The sequence below is a fragment of the Condylura cristata genome, unplaced genomic scaffold, assembly GCF_000260355.1.
Source record: "Condylura cristata isolate star-nosed mole 26May11 unplaced genomic scaffold, ConCri1.0 scaffold00031, whole genome shotgun sequence".
Taxonomy (NCBI): domain Eukaryota; kingdom Metazoa; phylum Chordata; class Mammalia; order Eulipotyphla; family Talpidae; genus Condylura; species Condylura cristata.
The window spans coordinates 14,578,401-14,605,518 of record NW_004567132.1 but is presented as its reverse complement, the minus strand read 5'-3'; the positions used below and the strand labels follow the sequence as shown (position 1 = coordinate 14,605,518).

At 49.0% G+C, this 27,118-nt stretch overlaps 1 protein-coding gene across 1 annotated transcript; it reads right to left on the bottom strand.

The window, feature by feature from the left end:
• Positions 1 to 2,137: 2,137 nt before the first annotated feature.
• On the bottom strand, positions 2,138 to 24,416 carry VAX2 (ventral anterior homeobox 2). The gene is made up of 3 exons (XM_004691355.2): positions 24,215 to 24,416; positions 8,589 to 8,776; positions 2,138 to 2,718 (listed from the first exon to the last, which is right to left on the bottom strand). The coding sequence occupies exons 1-3, from the start codon at positions 24,414 to 24,416 to the stop codon at positions 2,287 to 2,289; spliced, it is 822 nt and encodes a 273-aa protein (XP_004691412.1). The 3' UTR covers positions 2,138 to 2,286.
• Between the last annotated feature and the right edge of the window lie 2,702 nt (positions 24,417 to 27,118).

The following is a 27,118-nucleotide window of genomic DNA, read 5'->3' as shown; positions in this document are numbered from 1 at the left end:
AGCTCCAGCTGGAGCTGGAGAGAGCTGACAGACCAGCCCCTGTGGCCACCCGCCCTCCCCTCCCTCCCCTCCCAGAGTTGACAGTAAACAGGGAAACTCCAGTTCTGGAGCTCCTCCGGATCTGGGAGGGGCCCTGGGCCACCAGGGTCTGGAGGATAGGGAGGGGAAGGGAGACAGGGGCTAAAGCTAGTTCTAAGCTTTTGTCCTTGCTGTTCCTGGCCCCCAACTTGGGGCTGCTGTAATCTCAATCTCCCCCCTGGCACTTGGGGGGCTCCCACAGGCGCTGCTGCGACAGAGCCAGCTCTCAGAGGCCCTCTCAGGCCTCCTCCCCGGCCTCCCCTGACTGCAGCTCCCTCGGGCTGGTGCTGGCGGCACCCCCAGGCCCAGGCCCTGGCAAGCTCTCCTCACCTTCTCACTGTTCTGAGTCTGCCTTCACTCGGAGCCTTTGTGCTTGACCCCACGGGCTACTTCTCCCCTGGCAAGATTCCACTATCAATTTTTCTGGGACATCTTTTGAGGCTCCTTCTTGGGCCAGTTTCAGTGGCCCCTCCTGTGGGAACCCTCCGGCACCTTGCATTCGCTGCATTCTGGTCTCCGGTGGGACACCATTTTGGAGAGTTCCTTTTCATCCCTTCTGCTCATTTGTGAGATTTCAAGAGCTCACCCCGTGTCTTGGTGCTTCGCTCTCATGCTTTCCTGTCTCCTCATATTGAGAACCAGACAGGCCTCTGTCCATCTGAACTCAGGCTCCTGTGTCACACTCTTGGGTTTGACCGCCAGGGTCCCAGAGCAGGCTAGCTCTGCCCTGCCTATTCAGCCCAGGGGAGAAAGTACAAATGGAGGGACCCTGTGCATGCCCAGCGGCTGTGGGCTTTCCTTCCCCTGGGGTAGGGGAGTGTGGCACAGGTCAGCAGGACAAGGCAGGGTGGACAGCCCATGATCTGCCCAGGGCAGCCCCATGTCTCATTCCAGCCTTAGGATTTCTGGGTCTCTCTAAGCACATCTTTAGGCTTGTGTGTGTGGGGGGAGGGGGGGATTGCGGCAGGGGGTGGGCAGTAGAGGGAAGAGAGGAAGCATGGATGTCTGTTGGAGCCTGGTGTCTGTTGGAGCAGCTGAATGACTAAAGGCAGCCAATTTGAAACCAAGTATGTGTTTCCCAGAGCAGGGCAGCCAACCTGAAACCAGATATGTTTCCCAGAGCAGACAGGTGTACACCCCTCTCCCCTTTTCTCCCCAGAGCGGAAATCTTGCCCTTTCTCCTCCCCTGCACACTGAGACCAGGTCTGTGGGGCCTTGTTTATAATTCCCAGCCTTTCAGAGACGGCTCTTGAGTGCGCGTGGCATGGGTGTGCGTCTGCAGGAGAGGCACAGGGAGATCTCTGGCGATGACAGTTCTCGCTCCTGATTACAGCAGCGGTTCCAGGCATCTCGCCCAGGTGACACACTAAAACCACCCACAACACACAGTGCCCAGGTCAGTTCCTGGTGTTGATACACTAGGGTTCCAGAAGATTCAGCCACTGGTTCAGGGTTCAGGAATCTCTGGACTACCTTGGCAACCTCTTATAAACCCACAGGGATTGCAAAATACATAATGAAATAAAAGTGGCTTGCTTGAGAAAAAAAAAAAAAGCTTTTAATTGTTTCTGTGGTTGCATTGGAAGGCGGGTCCTCTACTGCTCCGGGGGTCTGGCCTGGTTTACCTCCCATGCCTGCCTTTCTCCGCTTTCTGGGTCCTGCTCTCACCTTTCATCATCCACCCTCTCCAAGATTTCATGTTTCCTTCACTCAGATCATTTTAGATTGGAAACAGGAGCTTATAAAACGCATTGCTTACCCAGCAGAAGCATGCAGGGGCCCTGATGGGAGCTCCAGGTGGGAGTGGGAGTCAGGTGCCTGGCCACCCTTGTCTGGGCTCGCTGTCCCCACCTGAACTGTGAACAAGGTCCCAGCTTCTGCCCCCAGCCCCCAGCGGTCCCTCTGACCCAGTCCAGTTACCTGCCAGTGAGGAGAGGGGGAGAGGGCTGGGGGGCAGTGGTGGTGCTTTGGGGACTCCACTTCCCTTCTCGTCATCTGTTTCCTTTTATTTCAGTGAGAGGCACGCTCGCACACTGACACAGACACAGGCTGCAGGACCAGGGCCATCTGGTCAGTCCCTGAGCGGGGCTGGGAGGCAGGGCACCGGACTGCCACCCTCCCCTGGGGTCTGCTCAGGGCAGTCCAGTGGGGCACAGGAGGCGGGGTGGTGCTGTGCTGGGGGGGCTCCATGTCACATGTGGGTGAGGCTTACGCATTAGCTTTCTTGCCGCCACAGGGGCTGCCTTCTCTCTGCTCCAGCTGGCTATAGGGCTCAAAGGCTGAGGAGCCCAGTTCGTAGCCGGTGGCCATGTCCAGGAGAGGGGCAGTGGAAAGGCAGAGGCCTGGTGGAAGGGGTGGCAGTGGGGGCGAGCCCGAGGTGAACAGGTTGAGGCGCAGGGAGGAGTTCCTCGGGTCACCCAAGGGGGTGACGCTGTGGTCAGCAGGCAGGCCCAGTGGGCCGGGGATCAGTGCCAGGAGGCTGGGGGCCCTGGGCACGGAGAGCAGCTGGCCCTGCTCCAGCAGCCGCAGGATGTTGGAGGTGGCGAAGGCCTTGGAGGCCGAGGAGGACGCCCGCTTCTCCAGGTCTCTGCTCTGGTCTTTCTTCTGCTTGGTGCGGCGGTTCTGGAACCAGACCTTCACCTTGGGGCAGAGGGTGGAAAGGGAGTCAGGAAGGGACAGGGACCGGCCGAGCAAAGTTGAGGGAATTGGGAAAAAGGAGAGGAAGGGCATAGGGGCACAGAGGAGTGGAGTGAGAGGGAAAAAAGAGCAATTCCTCCATCATTCAGGACCTCCCACAAGTTCTGGGTGAACGGTAAAGCGCCCTGTCCCCCCAAGTCATGGGCACCCCTCCACTGCTATGCTGACTCTGGGCAAGATGCGGAATGGACTGGCAGAATGACGCTGGAGGGATAAGCGAAGCTCCCCTCTTGGCCCACACACCTTCTACTCTTAGCTAAGTCCCCTCCTCACGGTGCCCCCACACTCCCCTGAGGGGAGTTCTCTAAACCCATCTGTTCATTTCCCTGTTTAAAATTTTCAGCAGCCTCCCCCAACCCCATTATCTATAAGGTCCAGGCTTCTCAAGGCGATTCCACTGCAAGAGGATGTGACCGGATGTTGAGGGACACTTCCAGCAGCCACACACTCAACACAGGGCACAGAGGGGTGCCCGACACCCACATCCTAAACAGAGTCCTCAACAGAAAAGCAGAGACCTTTTCAAGGCCGCTGAGAGGAGGCAAAACTGGCCCTATCCTGCCACTTGGCCCCCACATTTGGGAGTCCTAGCCTTTGGGAAGAAGGGCAGTTGGGGGAAGCCAGGGTTAGCTCTTCTGGGATCCCTCCTGGTGATGGGGAACCCTGTGTCTGAGAGAGAGGGTGCATCCCCACCCCCTCACACAGAAGTCAGGAGGTCCTGAAAGAATCACTTGTAGGGACTGCAGATGTATGCACAAAATATGACAATTGCCAACAGGAAACCTTGTCCAGCCCAGCATCTGCAGAGCTGTGTCCCTGGTGCCACCATTGCAGCACCCAGACTTCTGTCCCCAGGAGCACATAGCCTCCTGGCCTGGAGGTCAGGAGGCTGACAGCTGGCAGGGCCAGCATGTGACTGCAGGATGAGTAGGGACTTGTGAGGGCTTGGCAAGAAAAGGCTGAGGAGGCCTAGCTGGTTCCCCTAGCTTATGGAAGAACTAAGGGAGACCAGCAACCCCGTGAAGCTGGGCATCACTGCAGGAGCAACCGCCTGCCGAAAGACCTCTAGCCTGTGTGTGTGTGTGTGTGTGTGTGTGTGCGCGCACGCGCATGCTCCTCACACTAGAAAGTACCCAGTGATTTAAAAAGGTCTATCTTTGACCTCCAACGCTGGGGGAGGTAGCCAGGAGAGGAAGCAGGTGATTCAGACCCATCACACACCCTCTCAGAGTTTACAAGGAGAGGTGATGGAGACCACAGACTGGGGTCCTCCCTGCAGCCTCTCCCAGTGGTGAGCTGGGCTGTTCTCAGTAGGGAAGTGGGAGAAGATGAGATTTGAAAAAGATGTGAGTTTGGTCCTTTAAATGGGATGGGATCATTTTAATAACCAAAAGTTACCAGAGAGTTTCAAGATCTACTCGAGAGTGATCACTTCGTTCATTCATCCACTCACTCATTCATTCGTTCGGCAGATATGCGTTGAATGTCTACTATGCGCCAGGTGCTGTTCTAGGCTCAGGGAATCAGCAAAGAATGAAGCAGATCTAATCCCCGCTGTAGGGAGTAGACAGTGTGGAGGCAGAGACAGGTGACCAACAGCAGATAAACACGTAGACACGGCTGTCGGGTGATGATAGGATTGTGGAGGTGTCTCTCACGTTATTTGTGGTTAAGGAACCACTTTTTTTATTTTTATGATAGTTTATTTTTACATCATTTTTTGTCTTTTTCCATCTCAGTTGTAATCCCTGTGGTCTTCCTATCACCAAATCACCCGTGTGCCATCACCATAGTCCAGTGCATTTCCCTCCCCCGACTGTTTTTGATCCCATTCCCCACTCCACCCCTGTAAAATGTCTCTGGTAAATAGTTGTTCATTATTATTATTCCCCCCCCCTCTGGTCCTTTATACTCCTGATATGAGTGAAACCATCTGGTATTAAGGAACCACTTTTAAAGTATCCAAACTGTTGTGTTTTGTAAAACATAATTGAAGTGAATTTCAATTGATTCTGGAATATGGGTTTAAATTGTGCAGGGTCATTTATTTGTGGGTTTTCTTATAAACAGACTATGTTGTTAACTTACATCCTTGATAAATACAATTCACTAGTATAAATATATTGCTTGTTCCTTATGGCTTTCTTTTTTTAAAATAAGGATTTATTTTTATTTATGCATGTAGCAAGAACTGGGGTACAAGCCAGAGGTGTGGTGGGTGAGAGGATTCACCAGAGATAGTGGGGAACAGAATAGGTGGATCCTCTTAAATACACTTACTGAAGGGAGCAGCGGGTGAGACAGGAGAAGTATGCTGTGCCATGTGGGTCACCTCCCTGGCCAGGGTTCGAACTCATGCCACAGTGGTTGCCAATAGCTTGGTATTGCTGAGACTGTAACCCCTAAGCCATGGGGAGGCCCCATTATGATTTCCTCAATAGCACTTTTCTTTTCTCTAGCTTACTCTATTTTAAGAGTGGATTATGTAATACAGGGAATATATAAAACAAGTGTTCATCATTCATTGGTAAGGCTTCAGGTCAATAGGAGGGTATTAGTGGGTAAGTCTTGGGTGACTCAAAGGATATAATCACATTTTTAACTATGTGAGGAGTTGAATATCCTAACCTCCAAGTTGTTGACTGTACTAAAAAAATTCTGTATATATTTCTAAACATATATTCTCCATTTCTGTACTTATTATGGATAAATAATAATTTGTGAGATACCAGTCCAAGAGCCATACTTTGGGGGGCCCTGCTTTAGAGAAAGGTAGCAAGATAAGAGGGGAGATGACCATCTTGTTAAGTGTGGCAAGCACAGCCTCTCTGAAGAGGTGACACTGAAGGAGATATAAATAAAGGATGGTCCAGGCAGGTTTAACCAAGTCTGACTGAACAAAGCAACTGGAAAGAAAAATCCTGATATTTGTCTGCTCCACAAAGCGAAACTACCAGACCCTTGGGGGCTGTACTCTGCATCCTGCTGCTCCCCTTCCCCTCCTGGACAGGTTCCTGGACTCTCTGCCAGGTTAGTGCCCACCTTTCTGGGGTTTTAGGACCTTGGGTCAGGTACTCCCCACCTAGAACTCCCAGTTCTCAGCTTTTCATCTTTAAAATGGGAGCTGTTTCCAGGACTGAATAAGGAACTCCTTGTAGCAGATGGCCCATGGTGGCGGCCACCTTAGATTTGAGTTGCTTACTGCCAGGAAGAGGTCACGTGGGAGTCCAGTTCCCTGCCCCACAGAGCCAGGGTCCAGTGGAGAGTGGCACCCAGCAAAAGAGGGCCCAGAAGAACAAAGGTGGCAGTCACAAGAGCCTGCAATGGTTTAGACCCCGTGTGGGAGTCTCCAGGAAGGTGGGCCTGGAAGAGGGAGAGGAGGCAGAGGGCAGGTGAGCAGGGGCAGGCATGTCTGTTGGCTGGGACTTATGGGCCAGTTTAGGGAATCTCAACCCTGGCTGCACTTTGAATTACCTGGGGTGGCATTTTTCCTAAATCACAAGGGACATGTTCTATCCCAACCCATGACATCAGAATTCCTAGGGGTGGGGCCGAGGCATTGGCATTTTAAAAGCCCAGGTGTTGCACACTGTGAAGGGAAACTGGAACTGCAGGGTGGAGCAAGACAACCGCTGTCTACTTCCCGTCAAAAAGCCCATGCTCCTTAAGGAGCCATTCATAAGGCTCAGTAAACAAGGGGCAAAGGACTTGAGAGAGACCAGAGCTTCTGAACTTATCCTTCCTCCAACAAGCCTCCTTTCCACCTGGGTAACCCTCTTCTCAGGGTTAATTAAGCCAAAGATACTGGTCAGTGCAGCTGCCCTCTCCCAGGAGGCCAAGGTCCCGTCCTGACCGAGAGTGCTTCCTGGTCAGCGCCCTCTGCATTCTCCCGGCAGCCTGGTCTTGCCTCCTCCTCTCCAGGGTCCCTTGGAAGGCTGGTGGTTTTACCCATTGTCCCTCCTGGACCACACTGTGACCCACACGGTGACCCATGGCTATCACCCAGGCTGAGTGAGGTCTCCGCTCAGCTGCAGGACCAAGGAGGCACATTTTGGAAGATCATCCACCACCATGTTCCAGCCAGAGTCAGCATTAAATTCTAGGACCTACTGTTGACTTGGACACGATGTTAATATTCAGTAGACCATAGATACAAACTAAATCGGGGTGAAAGTTAACCGTATCCAGGATGACCCTGGTGTTTGAAACCTGGGCCAGCAGTCACCCCCATTCCACTGCTCTAGAAGAAGCAATCTGGGCAGAGGCAGTGGGTTGCTGAAGGGCCAGGGCTACTCTTAGCCACCTAAGTGGTGATCCTGTCCATCCTGGGCCTGGCATTAGCCATCTGGCCCTGGAAAAACCCCCTAGACCAGGCGACGCAGGCTTCTGGAGCCAGGCTCTCTCCTTCCTTTCCTCCCCAGTTACTATTCTTTTCTTATTTTCCCCTCTGACCTGGTAGTCTGGTCATTCTTTCATACAACCCACAAATGACAAGCGTCCAATGCATGCCAGCATTTCCAGGTGCTGGGAAAACAAGGGTAAATACCCGCTTGGCCCCCAGGACACGAGTTCTTCAGCATTGCCTGAAGAAATACTTGATCGCCTTCTTGACATCTCTTTTGGATCAGACTGAAATGACTGAAAACAAAACTCTATATTTCTCTCCCACTATCCTGTCCGCCCTGACTTTCTCCACTCGAGGAGGACTGTTTGCCATCTCTCATCACTCACCCAGTTGGTCAGGCCCAGACACACATCTTTCCCTTGCCCTGTGCACGTGATCCATGAGCAAGTCCTGGTAGGTTCTACCTCCGAATGAGATACATCTCAGATCCGTGCACATCTCTCTGCCCATATCTCCCACACTACACCCCACCCATGGCAGTGGCTGCTAACAGCCTCCATCTTGTCCCGATGCTGTAGCTCTAGATGACAACAGTGCCAATTACCTCATGCCACAGCTAGACTTCAGGGTTTGAGGACATCTTCCTGATTTACCCCAGGAGCTCTGGCCTTGCCCAGTCACTATGCCAGGGATTGAGGAGATGCAAGAGATAGAAAGGGGGTTGGGGGCTCTCTGAGCACAGTCTGGCTTTCCAGTCCAGCTGGAAAGGGCTCAGGGTCTTAGGCCCTCTGCTGTGCTGTTTGGAGCTCTAGAAGGGCAGTTGGAAGAAACAGGTCCTGAGGAGATGGCAGTGCCCCCAGGACAGCAGCACTCACTGCAGGCCCCCACCATGACTCCACTCGACCACGGTGCCAAGGGAAGGAGGTAGCAGGCATGAGAGGAATGCTCTCCGGCAACCCCATGCATGTGAATGTTATTGTCATCATCAACTCTGTTGTCAGCTTGCAGTGTCTCATTCACACAGAGCAGGTGTTGAGTTCCTAAAAGTTATTCCTTCAAGTATACAATTGTTAAGCAGTTCCCAGGTACAGGGGTATCAGGCCCCTTCTCTCTGACAAGAGGTTCTGAGGCACATGAGGATGAAGGGAACATGACGGAGGGTGGGAAGATGCCCAGATTGGGGAAATGAGGTCTTCAACCCATTTTGTAATGTCTAGTCTCTCCCCTAATGTTGGTTCCCAGCAAGCCAACCCTCCTCCCTCACCCCCATCCCTGCAGGTTCCCTCAGACCTCTGAGCCACATCCTATAACTGGAATTCCCCTCCCTCCTGCTTCATCCATCTTTTTCCATTATCTACCCAAAGTGCCTGATGAGTCTGGACATAGGGCCCACTCTCCACCTCTGTTGGGCCCACAACCCCAGAGGTTTCTAGGGCCCAGGGAAGGGGGGAGAGGCCTGGCCCTTTACCTGGGTCTCAGAGAGGCTGAGCTGGCGGGCCAGCTCAGTGCGCTCACGGCCCACCACGTACTGGCAGCGCTGGAACTCCATCTCCAGGCGGTACAGCTGCTGGGCTGTGAAGGACGTGCGGGTGCGCTTGGGCCGGTCCAGGTCGAGGCCCTTGGGCAGGACAATCTCGCGGATGGTGCCTTTGGAGTCTGCAGAGACCATGAAATGAGGCAGGTGAGCTCACTTGTCAAGAAGTTAGGCTACAATAAGGGTCTTTCTACGAGGCTCTGCATCTCACGGGCATCGGCCTGATGGGTCGTGTTGTTCACCCTCTCTGGGCCTTGCCTGATCACCCCGTGGAGTATGTGGCGCAAATATTGCACATTTATGCCTTAGTGCAAATGCCAGCTCTACCTTCATGGCCTGGGCCATGCCAGGAATCTGCTCTGGCAGTCAGTGGAACAAAGAACAACTGGAGATATACTGGGTTCTCAAGTGCAGAGGAGAGGTTAGAAATTGGTATAATCAATCGGATAAAGCTTAGAGAAGGTGATGTTCAGAGTTCCTAAGCCCCGTGTGTGTGCACGTGTGTGTGTTGGGGGGTGGGGCACATGACCACAGACCATCCTGGGGTTCACAGAGAGGCTAGCTGGTGTGGGGTACAGAGTGAATTGGGGAGAAGGGCCCCCCAGGAGGAACGCCAAAGGCCATTTCCTTTAGGTTGTTGGGGAGCTTTCCAGCAGGGTGCTCTGCTACACCCCATGTAATAGTCCTGAACAGCAGGCAACCCTCCCTTGAAAGTCTTCCATGCTCAGGGCATCCCTTCTTTGGAAGCCTACTTAAGAGAGGATGAAAACAGTAGCTCACGTTCCCCACAGTCCCACTTAAAGAAATCAGAAACTGCAAAAAAGTTTTCAGCAAAATTGAAGTAGTTTTTTGAAGGGAGTTTATACACACACACACTTCCATATTTGAAACATGCACACTTATGACTTGACGTCTAGCTATTAGAAAACATTATGTCAACAATTAGAATATGGAAATATGCAACATCATACTGTAGGATTTTCCAAACCACTCCCCATACACAATATCAATCATAATAAATAATGAATAAGAAATAAACAGTAATTACCATTATCTATAAATAACAGTATCAATAGAGAATTTACCAACTCGATTGGGAGGGATGGGAGATGGCATGAAAAACATAAGAAAAGTTACAGATTGAAGATAGCCTTGACCAAGCACAACCCCCTTCTAGGGTGCAGGAATTCCAGGGCCCTCAAGGGGGCGCGCACATTTGCAGTTTGCAATGTGGCCACAGGCATTAGAGGCCATTGCTGCTCAGATTTTAATCAGAGTAATAGCTGTCTTCTCTGCTTGCTCTGGCTCAGACACTGTTATAAGCTCTTGAGCCCTCTCATATCTCAACGATGTCGGAGCTAATATTTTGCACATTTTACACATGAGAAAATGGAGGAACACATTTTAAGTAACTCACCCAAGGTCACACGGGTGTTCAATAAGCTCTAGAAACGCCCTAATTACACTTAATCAATACTATTATTTACTAATTTTAATGAATCATTTGACATATTTTAATTAAGATGACTTTGCTTATGGGTAGAAAATGAGATCTTCAGGACGGAGAGGCTCATCACTGGCCTCGAAGATGCAGGAAAGGAGCTGCCTTGGGGATGTATTATCTGCTGGGAGGCTGCCGTCCTACATTTGCATCCCAGCTCTAGAGCAGACCTCCAGATCCCCCTCCTGTGAGTTATGAGACAGTGCTTCCTGGCTCCTGCTCACTTCTCCAAAGTGCACCCAGCTTCCCAGGGCCCCCTGGCTCACAGGTCCTGCCTCTGATCTCAGAGTTCCTCTAGCACCTTCACCTCCAAGCCAGTCCTCAGGGAGAAGGTGGATTTGGGCTGGGGATATGGTCCCTGCTCAGAGCTGACTCTCCTTTTATGGGACTGGTCTCTCGAGGCCATGTGTAGAGAAAGTCAAAGAGGATCTGCTCCTGGATGTTGGGACCCAATAGGCCTTTGAGGTCAACACAAGCTTCCCCACCTCCAGTGCCTTCCGCGATGCAAAAAGGTGGGGTAATATTTGCGACCCTCTTATGAGTGGGACACAATTTCCAAGTGTGAAACTAGTCTCAGAACTTCATGACACCCAAGTGACTTCCTCTCCAAAGGCATTGATCCTATGGAAGTGTCCTGAAGAATGTGGACTCGTAGAAGGGAGGTGGGTGTCTCGAGGGTCCGAAGCTTCATCTCCTCTCCCTCATAAGTCCCTAGAATCTACCTGAGGCTTTGAGCTGGTGTCCTAACCACTGAGATCAAACTGTAATGCCCCTTCCCATTTCCTTTTGGTTGAGAAGAGAACCCAGGCTCAGGGAGCAATCAAGGTCAGTCTCTGTCTCAGAGTCAGGGGAGGCGAGAACCTTGTCAGAAGGTCAGGGGAGGCGAGAACCTTGTCAGAAGAGAAACTTCTGACCATACAAATGAGCACATGAGAAGATGTTCCACGTCTCCAGTCATTGAGAAAAGGCAAACGAAAACCCTGAGACACATCTATAGGAAAAACTAAAATTAAAATTACTGAGGGTGTCAAAGGCTGGTGAAGATGTGGAGAAGTGAGAGATGTCATACATTGCTGGTGGGAGTGGAAAATGGCACAGCCTCTTTGGAAATGGCCTGGTAGTTTCTCAAAGAGTTAAACAACAGTTTACCATGGAACCCAGTGGCTGTGCTCCAGGGCATGCTGCCTAGAGAAATGAGTCCATAGCATTTTCATGTATACAAATGTTCATAGAAGCGTTATTTATAATACCCCAAATCCTGAGGTCCTTCAATAGCTGAATGGTCAAACAAACTGGTACAACTGTACTCGGGGATACAGCTCAGCATGAAAAGGAATGGTATTGCAATGTTAATAAATGAGTGAACAAATGAATAAGGAATGACTTTGTTCACCTTGTTTAGTTAACTTTTAGTAGAGTTTGCTTAAAATATAGATATTGTAGGGCCCTCCCTGCTGGCGCAGCGGGTTAAAGCACTGCACTAAGAAGCTTAAGCCATTTCTGCATGAGTTCGATCCCTGCCTGCCCCAGAGGTGACCACATAGCACGGCAGACCTCTCCTGACCCGCCCGCTGCTCCCCTCAGCAGTGTACTTCGTTGATCTGCCTGTTCTGCTCCCCAGTCTGTTCCTGGTGAACCCTCTCACCCTCCGCATCACTGGCCTGTACTCCAGTTCTGTATGAATAAATAAATAAATCTTTAAAAAATATAGATAGATATTGTAGCTTCCTGTGTCCTTTCAAAAGCATTTAATTAATTTTTACATTTTAAACAAGCCAAGTATTAGAGTTTAAAAAAACAAAACAGACCCTCCCTGGTGGCACAGTGGGTTAAAGCACAGCACTAAGAAGCTTAAGCCACTTCTGCATGAGTTCGATCCACACCTGCCCCAGAGGTGAGCACATGGCGCTGCAGACTTCTGACCCACCCTTGCTCCCCTCAGCAGTATGCTTCGTCTGTCTGCCTGTTCTGCTCCCCACTCTGTCTCTGGTGAAGCCTCTTGCCACCCCTGAGCCTCTGGCCTGTACCCCAGTTCTGTATGCACAAATAAATAACCTTAAAAAAAAATTTCTGTCATCTGTTTCTACTACCTCAATCTATAACTTAGTTCTGATAAAACTTGAATTTTTCCTTGCAGTGATACATTATGAATATTTTAAGGTCTATTCTATATTCTTATTAAATTAATTCCTGTCTCACACCATAAATCACAAATGCACTTCAAACTGAGTAGAGAGCAAGTCATATGCTATAAAATAATAAAACCATTAAAAAAATATAGGAGGGTATTTTTACAGTTCTGAGGTTGGAAGAACTTTCTAAGCATGACATAAAACAGGAACCACAAAGGAGACAAAGAGGTTATCTGGCTCTATTAAAGATAAAAATTTTTCTGTGACAAGAGCACCAAAACCAAAAATACACAAGAAAATGCTTTTTAAAAAAGCAAAGAAATAATATCCAGAATTTGTAATATGCAAATATAAATAAATGATTTTTTTAAGAGAAATAGTCTAGTAAAATAAATGATGAAGTAATTTATCTGGTCCACTCATAGAAAAGAAATCCAAATGGCCAATAACCATTAAAAGACAAGCACAATACCACAGTAGTCAGGATAATGCAAGTTCAAGCAACATTTATCATTTATCTCCCAAAAGACTGGAAGAATATTAATAGATGACTAATAAAGTAATGATGCACTGTGGGGGAACCCACACTCCCATTCACTGTTGGTAGACCACAAATTGTCACAACTATTTGAGACCACATTTGCTAATACCCCAGTAACTTTAGTAGGTATTGATCCAGAAAGCAGAGTCATGTGTTCCAAGGTACACATGTGGATAGATAACCTGCTGATAGATTGTTCAAAATATTGAAAATATGAAAGCATCCTCTATGTTTCCCACAGGGAGATGGCTGGACACATTATGGTACACTCACACCATTCATATTTTATAAAATACTATGTCACAATTAAAAAATGAGACAATATCTGTTTGAATTGACCTTACGTGAAAAACTGATATAAAATGTTTATTACCCCATTTATGTAAATAAAACCATTGTATATATTTAGTCATTCAACATTTATTTAGTAACTACTGTGTGCCAAGTACTGTTCTAGCTTCTACAGATAGCGAAATGAACAAAGTCCCAGGCCTCCCTGGTGATGCAAGGGGTTAAGTCTCAGCACTATGAAACTTTCTGCAGCCACTGCAGCATGAGTTCCATCCCAGGCCAGGAAGCTGACCCACATGGCACGGCAGACCTCTCCTTACCAACCTGCTGCTCCCCTCAGCAGTGTATTTCAATCAATCCGCCTATTCTGCTCCCCACTTTGTCTCTCGTGAATCCTCTCACCCCCCGCACCTCTGGTCTGTACTCCAGCTTGTGTATACAAAAGTGAATAAATCTTTAAAAAAATAGTCCCTGTTCCTAGGAGAAAGACAGATAATATTAAAATTAAAGAACTAATGCGTAAGGTAATGATGGATATGGGAAAATACCAACAACAGAAAAGGAATAGTGATAACACTGATCTTCAAATAACCAAAACTCAATAATAAACAAGCCAATAAAAACCCAGAGAAACATCTATTAGAATAGCTAAGATAAAAACTAATAAAGGTGTCAAAGCTAGTGAGGATGTGAAGTGAAAAGTCATACATTATTGGTTTATCTTTTAAACCTGACAAAATCCTTTCTGCCCTTAACTAAAAGTATGTGATCACTATAGCAATCCTTTATGAACTATTCATTCTCAAGTTTATTGGGAAAAGTGAAAATGGAGGATAATTAAGGAAAAAGTGTTGAAGAATGAGGTGGTAATACTTATATTGCCAAGCAGCAAAATATACTACAATTCGACAGCATCTAAAATGGTGATGCTGACTGAGTCATGAAGGAGACTTATGCATGTTATGAGGATCTGGCATCTTATAAAGGTGACATCTCAAATTGGTTGCAAGTAAGACAGGATTATCCGAGCCATGACTTCTGGACAATTAGCTCCTTAGTTGAAATAAAATAATGTTACACTGTATGCAAAAATAAACATAAGATGGGTGAAAATTTTTAATGTAAAAAAATAAAGCTCTAAAATATTGAAGCAAATACCACATTTAAAAAAAGGCAAATAAGCAAAGATTTGAGTACTTAGAATTAAAAGCTCCTTCAGGGTAAGGCAATTAAAAGACAAGTGACAGCTTGAGGGCCCTCCCTGGTGGCACCACAGGTTATAGCACAGCACTGTGAAGCTATTGCAGCCACGGCAGCAGGAATTTGGGTCCCCAGCCAGGGAGGTGACCCACATGGTATGGCAGACCTCTCCTGACCACCAGCTGCTCTCCTCAGCAGTGTGTTTCAGATGTTTCTGCTTGTTCTGCTCCCCTCTCTGTCTCTGGTGAATCTTCTCACTCCCCTACACCTCTGGCATATAGCCCAGTTCTGTATGCATAAATAAATAAATCTTAAAAAAAAAAAAAGCCAAGTGACAGTTTGGAAGAAAATATTCAGAATAAATGCATAATTGAGTCTTAATGTCTAATATACACAAAACCTCTGTAGATCCTAGAATAGAGTCCAGCAATTCAGTGGGAAGGGGAACAAATTACATGAAGGTTATTCAGAGAAGAAATACAAATGACTTTATTAGTTCAAGTTCAGGGAGAACCAGAGAAAATGAAAACTGAACGGCAATGAGGTACAATTAATTTTTGAGAGGTCAGATTTCCTCTATTAGACTGGGAAAATTGCACTGGCAAAGGTGAAACAAAAAAGATTTCTCAAACTGTGCTAGTAAGAGTATAAACTGAGCCCTCCCTGGTGGCGCAGCAGGTTAAAGCGCAGCACTAAGAAGCTAAAGCCACTTCAGCGTGAGTTCCATCTCCGACTACCCCGGAGGTGACCCACATGGCCGGGCAGGCCTCTCCTGAACTGCCTACTGATCCCCTCAGCAGTGTACCTCGTCAGCCGGCCTGCTCTGTCCCCCCACTCTGTCTCTCGTGAAGCCTCTCGCTGCCCCTGAGCCTCTGGCCTGTACCCCAGTTCTGTATGTACAAATAAATAAATCTTTAAAAAATATATATAAATTAATGTATTTTAATGTAATGTAATTAATATAAATAAGGTTTTAAGAGGACAATTTACCAATGCCTTGCTACTTAAAAAAAAAAAAAAGCATAGTTCCTTTGTCCCAGAAATTTGAGAGATTTCTACCCCAGAGAAATATTGGCATGCTTTGATAAAGACAGAAGCAATATTTGTAGCACAGTTTGTAAGAGAGAAAAAAAGGAAAAAGCTGGATATTTATCAGTCAAAATATTGTCAACAGAATCACAGGCTCGCCATGTCTTCAGTTACTGTGCAGATGTTGACAAAGTCGAGCTAGGTTTCCATGTACCTGCCAGGGTACACGTCTGTTGTATGCAGCATTACAACAGCAAGTAAGCATAAACTCATTTGTATACGAAACAAAAAATAAAGCTAAACCGTGTGCGTGTGTGTGTTTGTACCTTTGTACATGTGTAGGATCAAGTCTGGCAGGATGAACCCGTCTCTACTGTCCCCTCTGAGGAGTGGCGATAGGTCAGAAAAGGGAGCATTCTCTCCTCTTACTTTGCACACATCCTTATAATTTGGTAACACTCAAACTAACAAATGAAAAATTCAAATAAACCATTTTGTAACAAAAGCTTTAAGAACATTATATTTAAATATACATATAATATTAATATATATAATATGTTAAGCTTTCAAGAAAAACTTCCTAATTGAGAACTAAAATCTAGAAGCACAATAGGAATGACCATTAGATGGGATTATCATTTAAATTTGAGTTGAGAAAACAATTCATAACAAAGATAAGAAAAAGAAGACCTGGGGATGCTTGTAGTACATGCCACAGAAAAAGAGATAATTTCTTGGATATTTACAAAAGCAAAGGAGAAATGGCTAATTACATGAGTAAAAAATTCATAGAAGACAGACTAAAATAAGAATATGAAAATATACTTAATTTCACTGAAAATTGAAAATTCTAATTAAAAAGATGTTTTTCACTTTAAAGCTTTCACTTGAAAAAGACGAGTATTCCCTGATTTGGAAAGGTGTGGAGAAAATCCACATTTTAATGCAGTTTCTGGGAGAATAAATTAGTACTTTCTAGCATAAGATTTAGAAATACCAATCAAATTCTAAGAGCATTTACTTGCATTTTAATATTTCACCTCTAGGAATGTAATTATATGCATTCTAGGAATAAATGAAAGGATGTTTACATATTAAATATTTTATGAGAAATTTCAAACTATATGAAATTAGAGAGAACAGTAGCATGAACTCTGATATTTCTATACCTGAATTCAACGATTATAAACTCAAAATCCTAGTTTTCTACATTCCTGCAGTTTTAAGGAAGTCCCAGATCATAGACAGTTCTATATATATTGCTAAAAAGTTAAAGATTCCTTTAAAAACTACCTTTGTACTATTATCACAACCAAAAAATTAATAATTCCTTAATATTAAAAAACTCATCTGTTTTCACAATGGTTCATAAATGATACTTTAAAGAAATCTCTTCAAATTAAAATACAAACAGGTTGACTGAAATATTATTCGTAATAGTGAAAAAACCCACCAATCTAATCATCCATCCAATCAGTTATTTTGTCTGCCTACTAGGCTACTATGCAGCTTTTAAGAAGAATGAGGCAGTTCTAGATAGAAAGATTCCCAAAAATGTTTGTTAAGTGAAAAAAAAGTTTGCAAAAATCTCTACTTTTGTAATTTAGAAACTACATGTTAATTTTTTAATTAATAGGGAAATTTTGGGAGATTACATATTGGGAGTGGAAATAAATTATGCAGGAAAGTGAAGAATATTCTACTTTTATATGACATCAAAACAGCATGAATTGGTTTTACAATTAGGAAGATATTTTATACTTCTGAAAACACATAAACATTAAAAAGCAAATTATAAACTCCAAAGATTGCAACCCATATGGTGGATTACTATCTACAACAGAGTTTCTACAGATCAATAAGGAAAGGGATGTTTGAAAATTATAACTGGTCAAAGGAAATGAAATAATAGATAATCGTAGAAAAAGCACAGCTAGCCAACAGACATGAACATTCGCTCAGCTTCAGTAATAATCAAAGAAATAATGAAACTGCTAGCAAAGTCCTACTCATGACCTATAAAATTTTCAAAGGATACATAATATATAATGTCAGATGTGGGGAAAGGGCAAAAATAGTAAACACTGCTCACCACCTTCCCCCAAAGACAGTTTGGTAATACCTATTAAGGTAAAAATTATGAGCTGCAATCCAAGTTTTGGGTAAACAAGTTCTTTCTGGGCACTACTGCTGGGGGCACCATCTAAAGAAGGGCACTTTGCCATCATTTTTCAGTTACAAACACAAATACTCTTTGACCCACTAAACCATTTTCAGATACTTCTGACAGATGTACCTACACCCTGTGGAAATGACCAAGGAAAGTTTATTTTTGCAGCACTGTAAGATAGCAACAGATAAGAAACAAACTATAAATACTTATCTACCAATTGGACACTGGATACATAATAGACATTCAGGTCCACCCAGTCCATATAAATAGAATGCTTTGCATCTGAAAAAAAGGGGCAAGACCTTCCTCACATCCCAAGACATAGAGGTAAGTGAAAATAGCAAGCTGCATGAAAGAATAGAGATGACACCTACAAGGATAAAAAATAAATAAAAGTAAGGTGTGGGGAGAACAATATAGCTGCATTTACTAGCAGAGCATGAAAATTATCCTGAAGGACATACTAGAAACAGTAAAAAAAAAAAAAAAAAAAGAAAGAAAAAAAAAAAAAAAAAAAAAAAAAAAAAAGAAAGAAAGAAACAACAAAACAAGCCTCTGAATGGGTGGGAAGTGGGAGATGAAGGACAGCGATGGAAGAGTTTTTTCACTCTGCTACTCCTACATTTTGATGCTTGAATATAAAATGATCTGTTTCAAAATTAAAGAAAATTTACAGGGAATGTAAAATGTATAATGCGTGTAAACCTTTGAAGCTGCATCCCCACTGCACGGGGACGCATGCACAAAGACCTGTGATTTGGGACCCCACTGCACGGAGTTTACATTCAAGGAAACAACAGGAATAGCGTTCCAGAGGTTGGGAGGATTCCGCTCGCCACAGCGAAAGGAATACTTAACTCACAGTATGAGATGGTTGAGCCCAAAAGATCACCCCTGCCGATTATATATTTTTTAAAGGTAAATTGCCAAAAAGAAAAAAGAAAAAAAAGGCCCATGCACGAGGCCGTTTTTGTTCATGTTTGTAGGGCAAGTGGGGAAATCTGGAAAGACACCCTCCAAACTGGAAACGGTGGCTATTTCTGGGAGCCTTCAGCCCTTTCCAGTTTAGTGTTTTACCAAGGCTGAGCGTGTAATACTTCTTGAATGTAAATCTTCTATCTGCTTGTCTACATCAGCTTGACCTCCCCCAGCCCCAGTTCTCCCCTGTTCCGCGCAGCCCCGGGTCGGTGGGCGCTGCCGGTTCAAACAAAACAAACTGCCAGATTATTTGAACCTCCACCAGAGGCTTGGAATCGGACGGGGACGGGGACCGCAGATCTTGTCACTTGTCTCGACCCTCTAGTTGGCTTTGCAAGGAGAAAGACCACCCAGGCAGCCGCAGATCCCGGCCCTCCCGGAGCGGCGCTCCCGCGACCCGTTTCCAGTCCGGTCGAGGCGACTCCGGGCCTCGGGCTCCAGCTACCAGTAAAAGAACCATATTGGAGGCTTTGCAGGTTTTCTTTATTTATTTCGGTGATTCCCAACGTTTCGGGCCGCACAAAATTCCAAAACCCTGGTGTTGTTTTGAAAACTATAAGGAGGTCGTCTTGGAGCAGACGTTCTCCCGGGAAGGGCGTTGCCGCCCCGTCCTCGGATGAGGGATGTTGACTATTTTGTCTTCTTTCATTCATTCAGTAAATATTTACTGAGCGCCTACTATGTGATAACTGAACTGGGGAGATCGCGCGGATACAGCGAAGGAGGTGACAACCGCCCTGGAGGTCCGGCGTCGGGGTGAGGTCTAGATACCAGCAGACCCACGCTCCCCGCCACCCCAGACTGCGCTGCAGGGCTGGCGAGGAACCCTGCCGTTCGCCAAGCAGGAGAGTGTCTCTGGACCGGGAAGCCGAGTGCCAGAAACCCCAACCTGATCGTCCCAACCTGATGGTCCTGGCACAAAGTAGGTGCGCATCGTGTTTGCAAAATGAATTAACCAGCAAGTGAAGGTCAAGGCCCTGGGGGAACAGGGAGAGAAGGTTCTAGAGGAAAAGTGTTTCTCTTCTGCCCCTTCCTCTGCGTTACAACCCAGCTGTCTGGCTCTGGAGCTGTCTCCTCCTTACCTAGTATCAGCAGCCACCGGGCAGTCTCGCTGAACCTCCCCCCACCTCCCTCCCAAACACCAAGGAAACAAACACAAAACGGAGCTGCTCTCTCATTTTTCTCATGTTTTAATGCGGCAGTGGGAGGGAGCACTGTGCCTGGAGCACCCTCACAGGAGATTTCTGGCAGACCCACTTGGATGAATGTCCCCTTATTAGTGTCTCACACAGGGTTACAGAACCAGGAGGGGTGCCCTGCCAATAACCTCTACCCACTCTCCAAGGAGAGTCACCCCAATCTTTGTATTAGTCAAACATGAAAAAGAAGGCTAAATTCATGTGTATCATACCCCTCTCCCCCACCATTAAAATAGATATGAAAGAAATACAGCAAACATGGAAAATACCACCCCAGACTGGAGATGCAGGTCACAGAGGAAACGGTTGGAGCCAACAGGATCTACAGATGCCTGACATCTTTTGATACACAAGCCCCAAGCCCGGGAACAAAAAACAGTGATGTCCCCTGCTCACTGTTGCAGCCTCGGAAGCACTCACCTTCCCAGCCCCACCAGTCAGCCACAGGAGCTGGTGGGTATCTGAAAGCTCCAGACTGCAGTTGTGTGCATATGCCGCAGGAAGGGTACACGAGCACCCTCTCCCTGCCACAGAAATCTCGTGAACATGCATGGAACCGCCAATGTCCCACTGTTCTCAGAAAATGAAAGCAATGTACAAAAAGATGACACACTGGGTAGCTGGTTAGCTTCCTAGGGAAGTGCAGAGGGGAGGAGGTGTAAAACAATAGGCATTGCATAACCTGCAATGCGAATGTGGGTCCTCCGGGCAAAAATGAACAGCCTCCATGTGGCCTCTAGGGTCCCCAGCCACCCGGAGCATCATCAGCAGAACAGAAGCATTTTACAATTTCTGCTAGTGGGTGGGTGGGCAGCCATTTGTTTTGCCAAGCACCTTGCCAATACCGGCCCTTTTGCTTCAGGCCCAGAGATGTAGAGCCTGGGAGGGAGAGTGGCTGGTATCACTACACAGGAAGCGCTCTCAGAACAGCCTCTGCGGCCCTACCTCAAGGGACCCAAAGCCCAGAGGTGTGAATAGGGTTTTCAGGGGTCATTCTCAGTGAGAAGGGGCTGATGCCATCCATTATCCAAAAAGCTACTGGACTGGGTAATGCTGGCAGAGGACCATTCTTGACTCTATCCTGACGACTGGTTGAATTTAATTCCCATTTACTTGGGAATCAAGCGGGTCTTAGCATACAGATGCAAGCATAGATCATGAGGGCTTAGGGTAAGAGTTGTCCGATTTCTTCCAAATGTGGGGATCTTGGCACCAGAGAAAGTCACTGCACCTCAGCAGCACCTTGGGGCTACAGCCAAGGCTGGCCTGTTCCTGCTGTCATCTGCCAGCCTTTGGCACATTCTTTCTAAATACAAACCAAAAGGATGCCCATCTCCACCAGCTACTGGGCCTTGCACTAAGGGTGTCGGGGCAGTAGTAAGGTCCCAGTAGAGGCCTAACTATGTCCTCAGTGGGGTTTGCAGGGTGCCTGTTGTGTGTGCATGCCTGTCATCTGCGTCACCATGTTTGTGCCCCGTGACAAGAAGCAGCCTCCATTTTGAGGCAGAGGATGCAGCAAGGTCAGCCTCCCTGGCTCCCTGCCTGGCATGCCATAGAGACAGGAAGCTTAGGTGGTTAGCAGAAGAAGGGTTCCTCAGGGGGGTGGAGAAGGCTTCACCTGGTAGTCTGCTGGTTCTTGACCCCCTTGACTGACCACCTCCCACAACATGCTCAGCCTTTGGACTCAGGGCAGAAGGGAGACAAGTTACCCCACTAGGGGGTGAACTGAGGTGGTCTCTGTGAAAGAAGGCCCCAATGCCACCCACCCAGAAGTGGCTTGTGGGTCCTCTCCCTGTCACTTGATGGAAATTTTATGGAAATCCTTCTGGGTGTTTGTAGTTTTAGAGACATCAGCTCTGGCCCTTAGTGCATCCTTCAAGGTAAGATGAGGAAATTGAGGCACAATTAGAAAGAAACTGATTCAAGTTCAAAGGTCTGTAAGCTGATATTCCAGACCAATTTCTCTTAAATGAAGCTTTAAACTTTCTCCTACTCCCCTGTGCATCTGATATCTCCCAACAGAATGCTATCTGGGGTGTGGACCTTAGGAGGCAAGTGCAGAGAGGAAAAGGGGCAGGAAGAAGGAAATGACCCAGAGTTAGCAGGTTCTTTCCCAGAATGAACCTCATCTCACCTGCAATTTAACTGCTATGATGGCAAATGTCTTTTCCAAAAGTACTTTGTGAGAATGTGTCCTCAGGAGTCAATGGCAAAATTAGCTTTCCACTTATGGCATGCTGGAGGGATAGTCATCCTGAGGCCAAGGTGCTGCAGACTGCCCTTCACCAGCATGGGGCCTTTCACTGGTCAGTGGGGCCAGAAAGGAGCAATGCAGGTGTCTCTAGCTAGGAGGAATTAGTGGTAGTGCCAACCCTGGGTATCTCAGGACTGTCAAAGCCTCCATGTCGATACATGGGATATGATGGTTCTGTCTACTTTTCATTTCCTTTAGGTGCATAGCTATATTCTCCATGCTTTATAGTTAATATTTCTAATTACATCATCAAATGCAATAGCATTGCCTGTACGTGTGTGCAGTCTGTAAGTGCGTTTATAAAAACACACCTTCTAACAATGAATGCATACTGCCTTGCTCACGGCTGGGGGTCCATCTCTACCTGGCTATGTATTGCTACCAGCATAGGTGGTCCTGCCCTACAGGATAGATGACTGGTTAATTTCACTCATAGATTCTATGAGTAGATGTTTGAGAGTTATTTAGCTATTAATTAATAAATTTATTTTAATCATTCAAAATTTTTCCTACATGCAGAGTTAGTAGCATGGAGAGGTCACTAGGTGGGCACAGAAGTCACAAGTGTCCAGAGAGAAGGAAATGCCCAGTTACAGAAGGGATGTGAGGTGGAGAAGGAATGTGGTCACAGGCAGGGATTAGGTGCTTAATCTGGGAATGTGGTTTGAAGGGCAGATTTTCCCATTTCTGTAAAGCTCTTTTCTGTAAATTTTCTTTCTTAAGAAAATCTGTTCACTAGCCCCTCACACCCAGGACACCTGGGAATTGCCCAATAGGTCTACACACCTACTTGAGTACCTGCTGGCCAGAACATCCACACGCCTTGTTTTGTAACTGCCTGGACGCAAACCTACCCTCAGAACATTGGTGGGTGCCCCATTTTGGATGACCACACCTGGCACGAGTATTTCCCAAACACCAAGATACCTGCAAGTGTGTGCCAGCCGGTCACCAGTAGCCTCCCCCTTGGGCTGCCTCCATGTTCTACCCAAGCCCCTTCGCCAACCCCCAGAGGCCACCCACACCTAGCGGCTGCGGGGAGGCCGTGCAGACCAGGCCTGGGTATCCCAAGTCCGTGTGTGGGACAAAGTGGGCATCCTCACGCTGGAGAGACCGCAAACCGGCGTCAGGCTGGCTCCCCTTGGCCAGTCGAAGGCCGAGGAAATTAGTTCTGGTCGGTCGATTCCTGAGGTCCTTGGGCTCCCGGGACCGGCGCTCGGAAAGCATCAGCAGGAAAAAGCCAGCGCGAGGAAACCCGGGAAGTCAGTTGGGAGGCCAGCGAATCCTTACCCCGGAGTGGCGCCTTCTGCGAGCGGGTCTCGGGTCTCCGGGCTTCGGCACGGTGTGGGAAACAGAACTCGGGCCTAGGAAGCTGGGAACAAGAGCCCGCAATCCCCTTTCTCCCCCCACCTCTCTAGGCAAAGCCGGGACCTTAGGAAAGTCGAGCCCAGCGCTGCGCTCAACCCTGGCGTTGGGGTCCAGGGAGCCTCAACTCGAGCGGCAGGTACCAGGCGGAGCTGGGCACGCGGCGCAGACCCGACGCGCTCGCAAGAGAGCGCTGCGCTGGGGAGCTCGGCGGGGAGGAACAGCCAGGCAGCAAGAGGAGGGAGCGGAGGACCGAGCGACGTGAAGGGCCAGGCTAGAAGGCCGCGCGGAACTAGAGGCCCTGGGGGCCGCGGCAAAAGGGAACCGAAAGTGTCGCGAAGCGCGGGCTGGGGGGCGTGGGGGGGGGTCGGCCGGCACCCTAGAGCTGGGATGTCCGGCTGGTGCGGTCTCGTGGCCGGGGGTGGAAACCGGGCTGAGCGGGAGGCGAGGAGGGACCAAGGCCGCCTGCTGGAGTCTGGCCTTTTCCTTCCGCAGCGCGGGGCGCGGGTCCCTCCAGGCCCCGACCTCGCGAACGCTCCGACGCTTTTGTCCGCACCCGCGAAGAGAGGCAGGGCGGGGACCCGGCTGTCCGCACCCAGCGTCCCTACTACCGCAGCCCAGCCACCGTGAGCGGCTGGGACGAGCCCAGAGCGCAGGGCCGATCTGAGAAGCCGTAAAATGCCGACGTGTTCGGTCGCGGTCGCCGCTTTGTCCCCCGTACTCAGCTCAACGTCCAGCACACAATGGACCCGCAAAATAGCATTTGCTGAACGAACGCCTGAATCGCGACTAACTAAATGAAAGTGTGAGTTGGGAGGCGGCGGCCGCAGGAAAGTCGGGGACAAAGTCGGGGTCGGTTGGGGGTGCTGCGGGCTAAAGTGGGAGCTGTCCTCTTACCTCGAACCAGGATGCGGCGGCAGTGGTCAGTCTCTCTGAGCCGGGACTGCCCGTCGCAGCCGGCGCTGCCCGCCCCTGAGCTCGCAGGGCAGGAGGCCGAGGTCCCAGCAACTTCCCTAGGGCTTCGGCCCGGGGCTTCAGCCCTCGAGTCCTCAGCCGGGCGCGGGGGGCCGCCGACGCGCTCGGCGCCCCCATCGCCCATGCCGGCCGCCACGGTCGCCTAAGCCACCGCCTGACCCTCCCGAGCTGGCCAAGCTCGGGGCTTCCCGCCCCTCCACCCCCAGCCCCTACCCGGCTCCGCCTCCGGCCCGCCCCTGCCGGCTGCTCCACCTCTGCTTGCCGATTGGGCGGAGAACCCGGGTTTTCTACTCCTGGGGGCGCACGAGGTCGTAGGGCCCTGTGGTCGCGGGATTGGGCCCCCACTCCACCCCTAGGCCGACTCCCCTCCAAGCCAGATGCAGTGAGGTTGGGTACAAGAGCGCCCAACAGACTCTGCCAGTTAGCAGCTCCCTCCCGCAACGTCCAGCTCGCAACACTCCCGGATACTGTCTGGTTTCCCGGGAAGCTCAGCCTGGACCGCCGGCATTTCAGCTGGACCGATCACCGAAGGATGCAGGAAGGCGACCGCCACCGCCGCAGCGCTGGAGCGGAGAACCGGAGGTTGGCCCAGCGCGCGCTGGGGGGGCCCGGAGGCGTTGCCCAGGTGGGGAATCAGTGCTCCACCTTCACCCCAACTTTACTCCTATCTACACCCACACTCATCCACACAGTGAAGACTCTTCCGAGCGCTCCTGGGTGAGCAAGGCCAATATTGTGGAAAATGTGCCAAGAGAGTGAGGCCTGGAGGAGGATTGTCCTGCATTTGCCAGGGGAGAGAAAACGTTCCTAGGCAGCCTGTACAGGAACCCAGAGTCAGTGAGGCCAAGACTGGGGTGGGCAGCAAACGGCCGGCCAGCCAGCCGCTTCCCCTGTGCCTCTGAGGCCTTCCCACAGGACCACACACCCACTCAGGAATAGAAGTGGGCATTTCCTTTTGCCATCTCTACTCTCTGCCGAGCAGTCCCTCTGTCTCTGGGGCGGTTAGCTTTCAGTGGGCTGTGCAGAGAGGTGAAGCACTGACTAGTGGAGCTGTGCACTAAGGGGGCCCAGAGGTGAATGAGGTGTGGGGAGTTTGGGGGGAGGGCCCTCTGGGCATTGCACTTAATCTGGGAGGATTCTGGCTACATAGCGCTTTTTTTTTTTTTTTTCAAAATAATTTTTAAAAGATTTATTTATTTATGCACACAGAACTGGAGTACAGGCCAGAGGTGCAGAGGCCCTGGGAGGATTCACTAGACAGAGCAGGGAGCAGAACGGGCTGACTGAGGAAATAACAGTGCTGAGGGGAGCAGAGGGTGGGTCAGGAGAGGTCTGCCACGCCAAGTGTGTTCACCTCCCAGACCGGATTGAACTCAAAGTTGCACTGAGGGGGCTCAGCTAGCTTCACAGTGCTGCACTTTAACCCATTTCGCCACCAAGGAGGGCCCCTGTAGCATTTTTTAAGGAGCCCAGTGCTCACCCTAGTGTAGTTACTCTGACAGTGCTGATTCACCAGAGGACCCTGTTCCCTTTTCTTTGACTCATGAAGGGTCTTGGAAGGAAGATTGGGAGACCCCAGCAAAGCGCTGGAGGCCCGTGACTGATTTCCCTCACAAGTGCTGGCATGCTAGGGTGCCCCACGGGGTCTGTCCATGGTGGTGGTGGGGGTCTGAATGAGATTTTGTTGTGGTGTCAGGCCTCTGCCTGTGGTCTTACTGCTGGCGTGGCCTCCGTATCTGCCCTGGGAGGGGAAGCTGTATGTGCAAGTCCTTGCTGTGGGATCCAGGTGTGCACTTGAGCAGCCGAATGCGAGTGTGTTTCCTGTCTCAAAAGTACCCAGTACCCCCGCAGAAGTCGAGGTGGACAGGGACTCACCGATTTCTTAACTGGTGGCTTTCAGCACCTCTGTGCAGAGTTTAGCATCCCAGAAAGTAAAGGGAACAGAGGGGAGGCCTGCTGGTCCATACTGCAAAGTTGGGAAAGAGGCAAAGGGAGGGAGGAAAGATGGGGCTGCAGACTGGGAGGTGGGGACTGTGCCAAGTGTGGACCCACTGCAGGGTGGACAGGACTGGAGCGCTGGGAGAAATGAGGTTTAGGTGGATAGAATAGGCACAGCCTGGAGGAGTGTGTTGCGGGGTGGAAGGAACATAGTCGCCTGTTTGCTGCTTGACTTGCACTTGGACCCTCTGAGTCTGGCCACGCACGGAGGGGCTGGCCGATGCCTAAGTGACCCGGAATGGGCCAGGGCTCTCCACGCAGCCCAGTAAGGCACCCAGCCTGAATCCGTACTTCATCTCCGCTCCACACTTGAGTCTTTTTTCTTCTCTAGCTCTCCCAAGTTCAATTATTTTTATTATTCAAGTGAGACACTTTTAGTATAGAAAATTTCTTAGGAATGAGACCACCAGCTCAAGCCTTCCGGAGTCAAGCCCTAGCTGCCGCATGGGAGCCCCTGGTTGCTGTTCAAAGAAAAATGTACCTGGTGGGCCCTGCCCAGGATCGTTTGAATTTTCATTTCACAAAGGACATTTTTACCCGCCAGCAATGCAGGGCTCCCTTCTGGCATCCTCTTCTGGGGTCCCTGGATGGGCTTGGGGTTAGCACACTCAGCACCCCCGGGGAGTCCCTTGGATCAGGATCTGGGAAGCTGGGGCTGCCTCTCCATTAGGTTGCAGGGAGGGGAGCGCCAGAGAAGGCTGCAGGCTAGTCCGGGCTTGCCTTTGGGGCATCCAGGTCTCCTCTTTATCCCTTGCCCTTATTCTCCACCCCGCCTGCCCCCCCCCCTTCTCTGGGTGGTTTGGTGATTAGATCCCATGGAAGCCACAG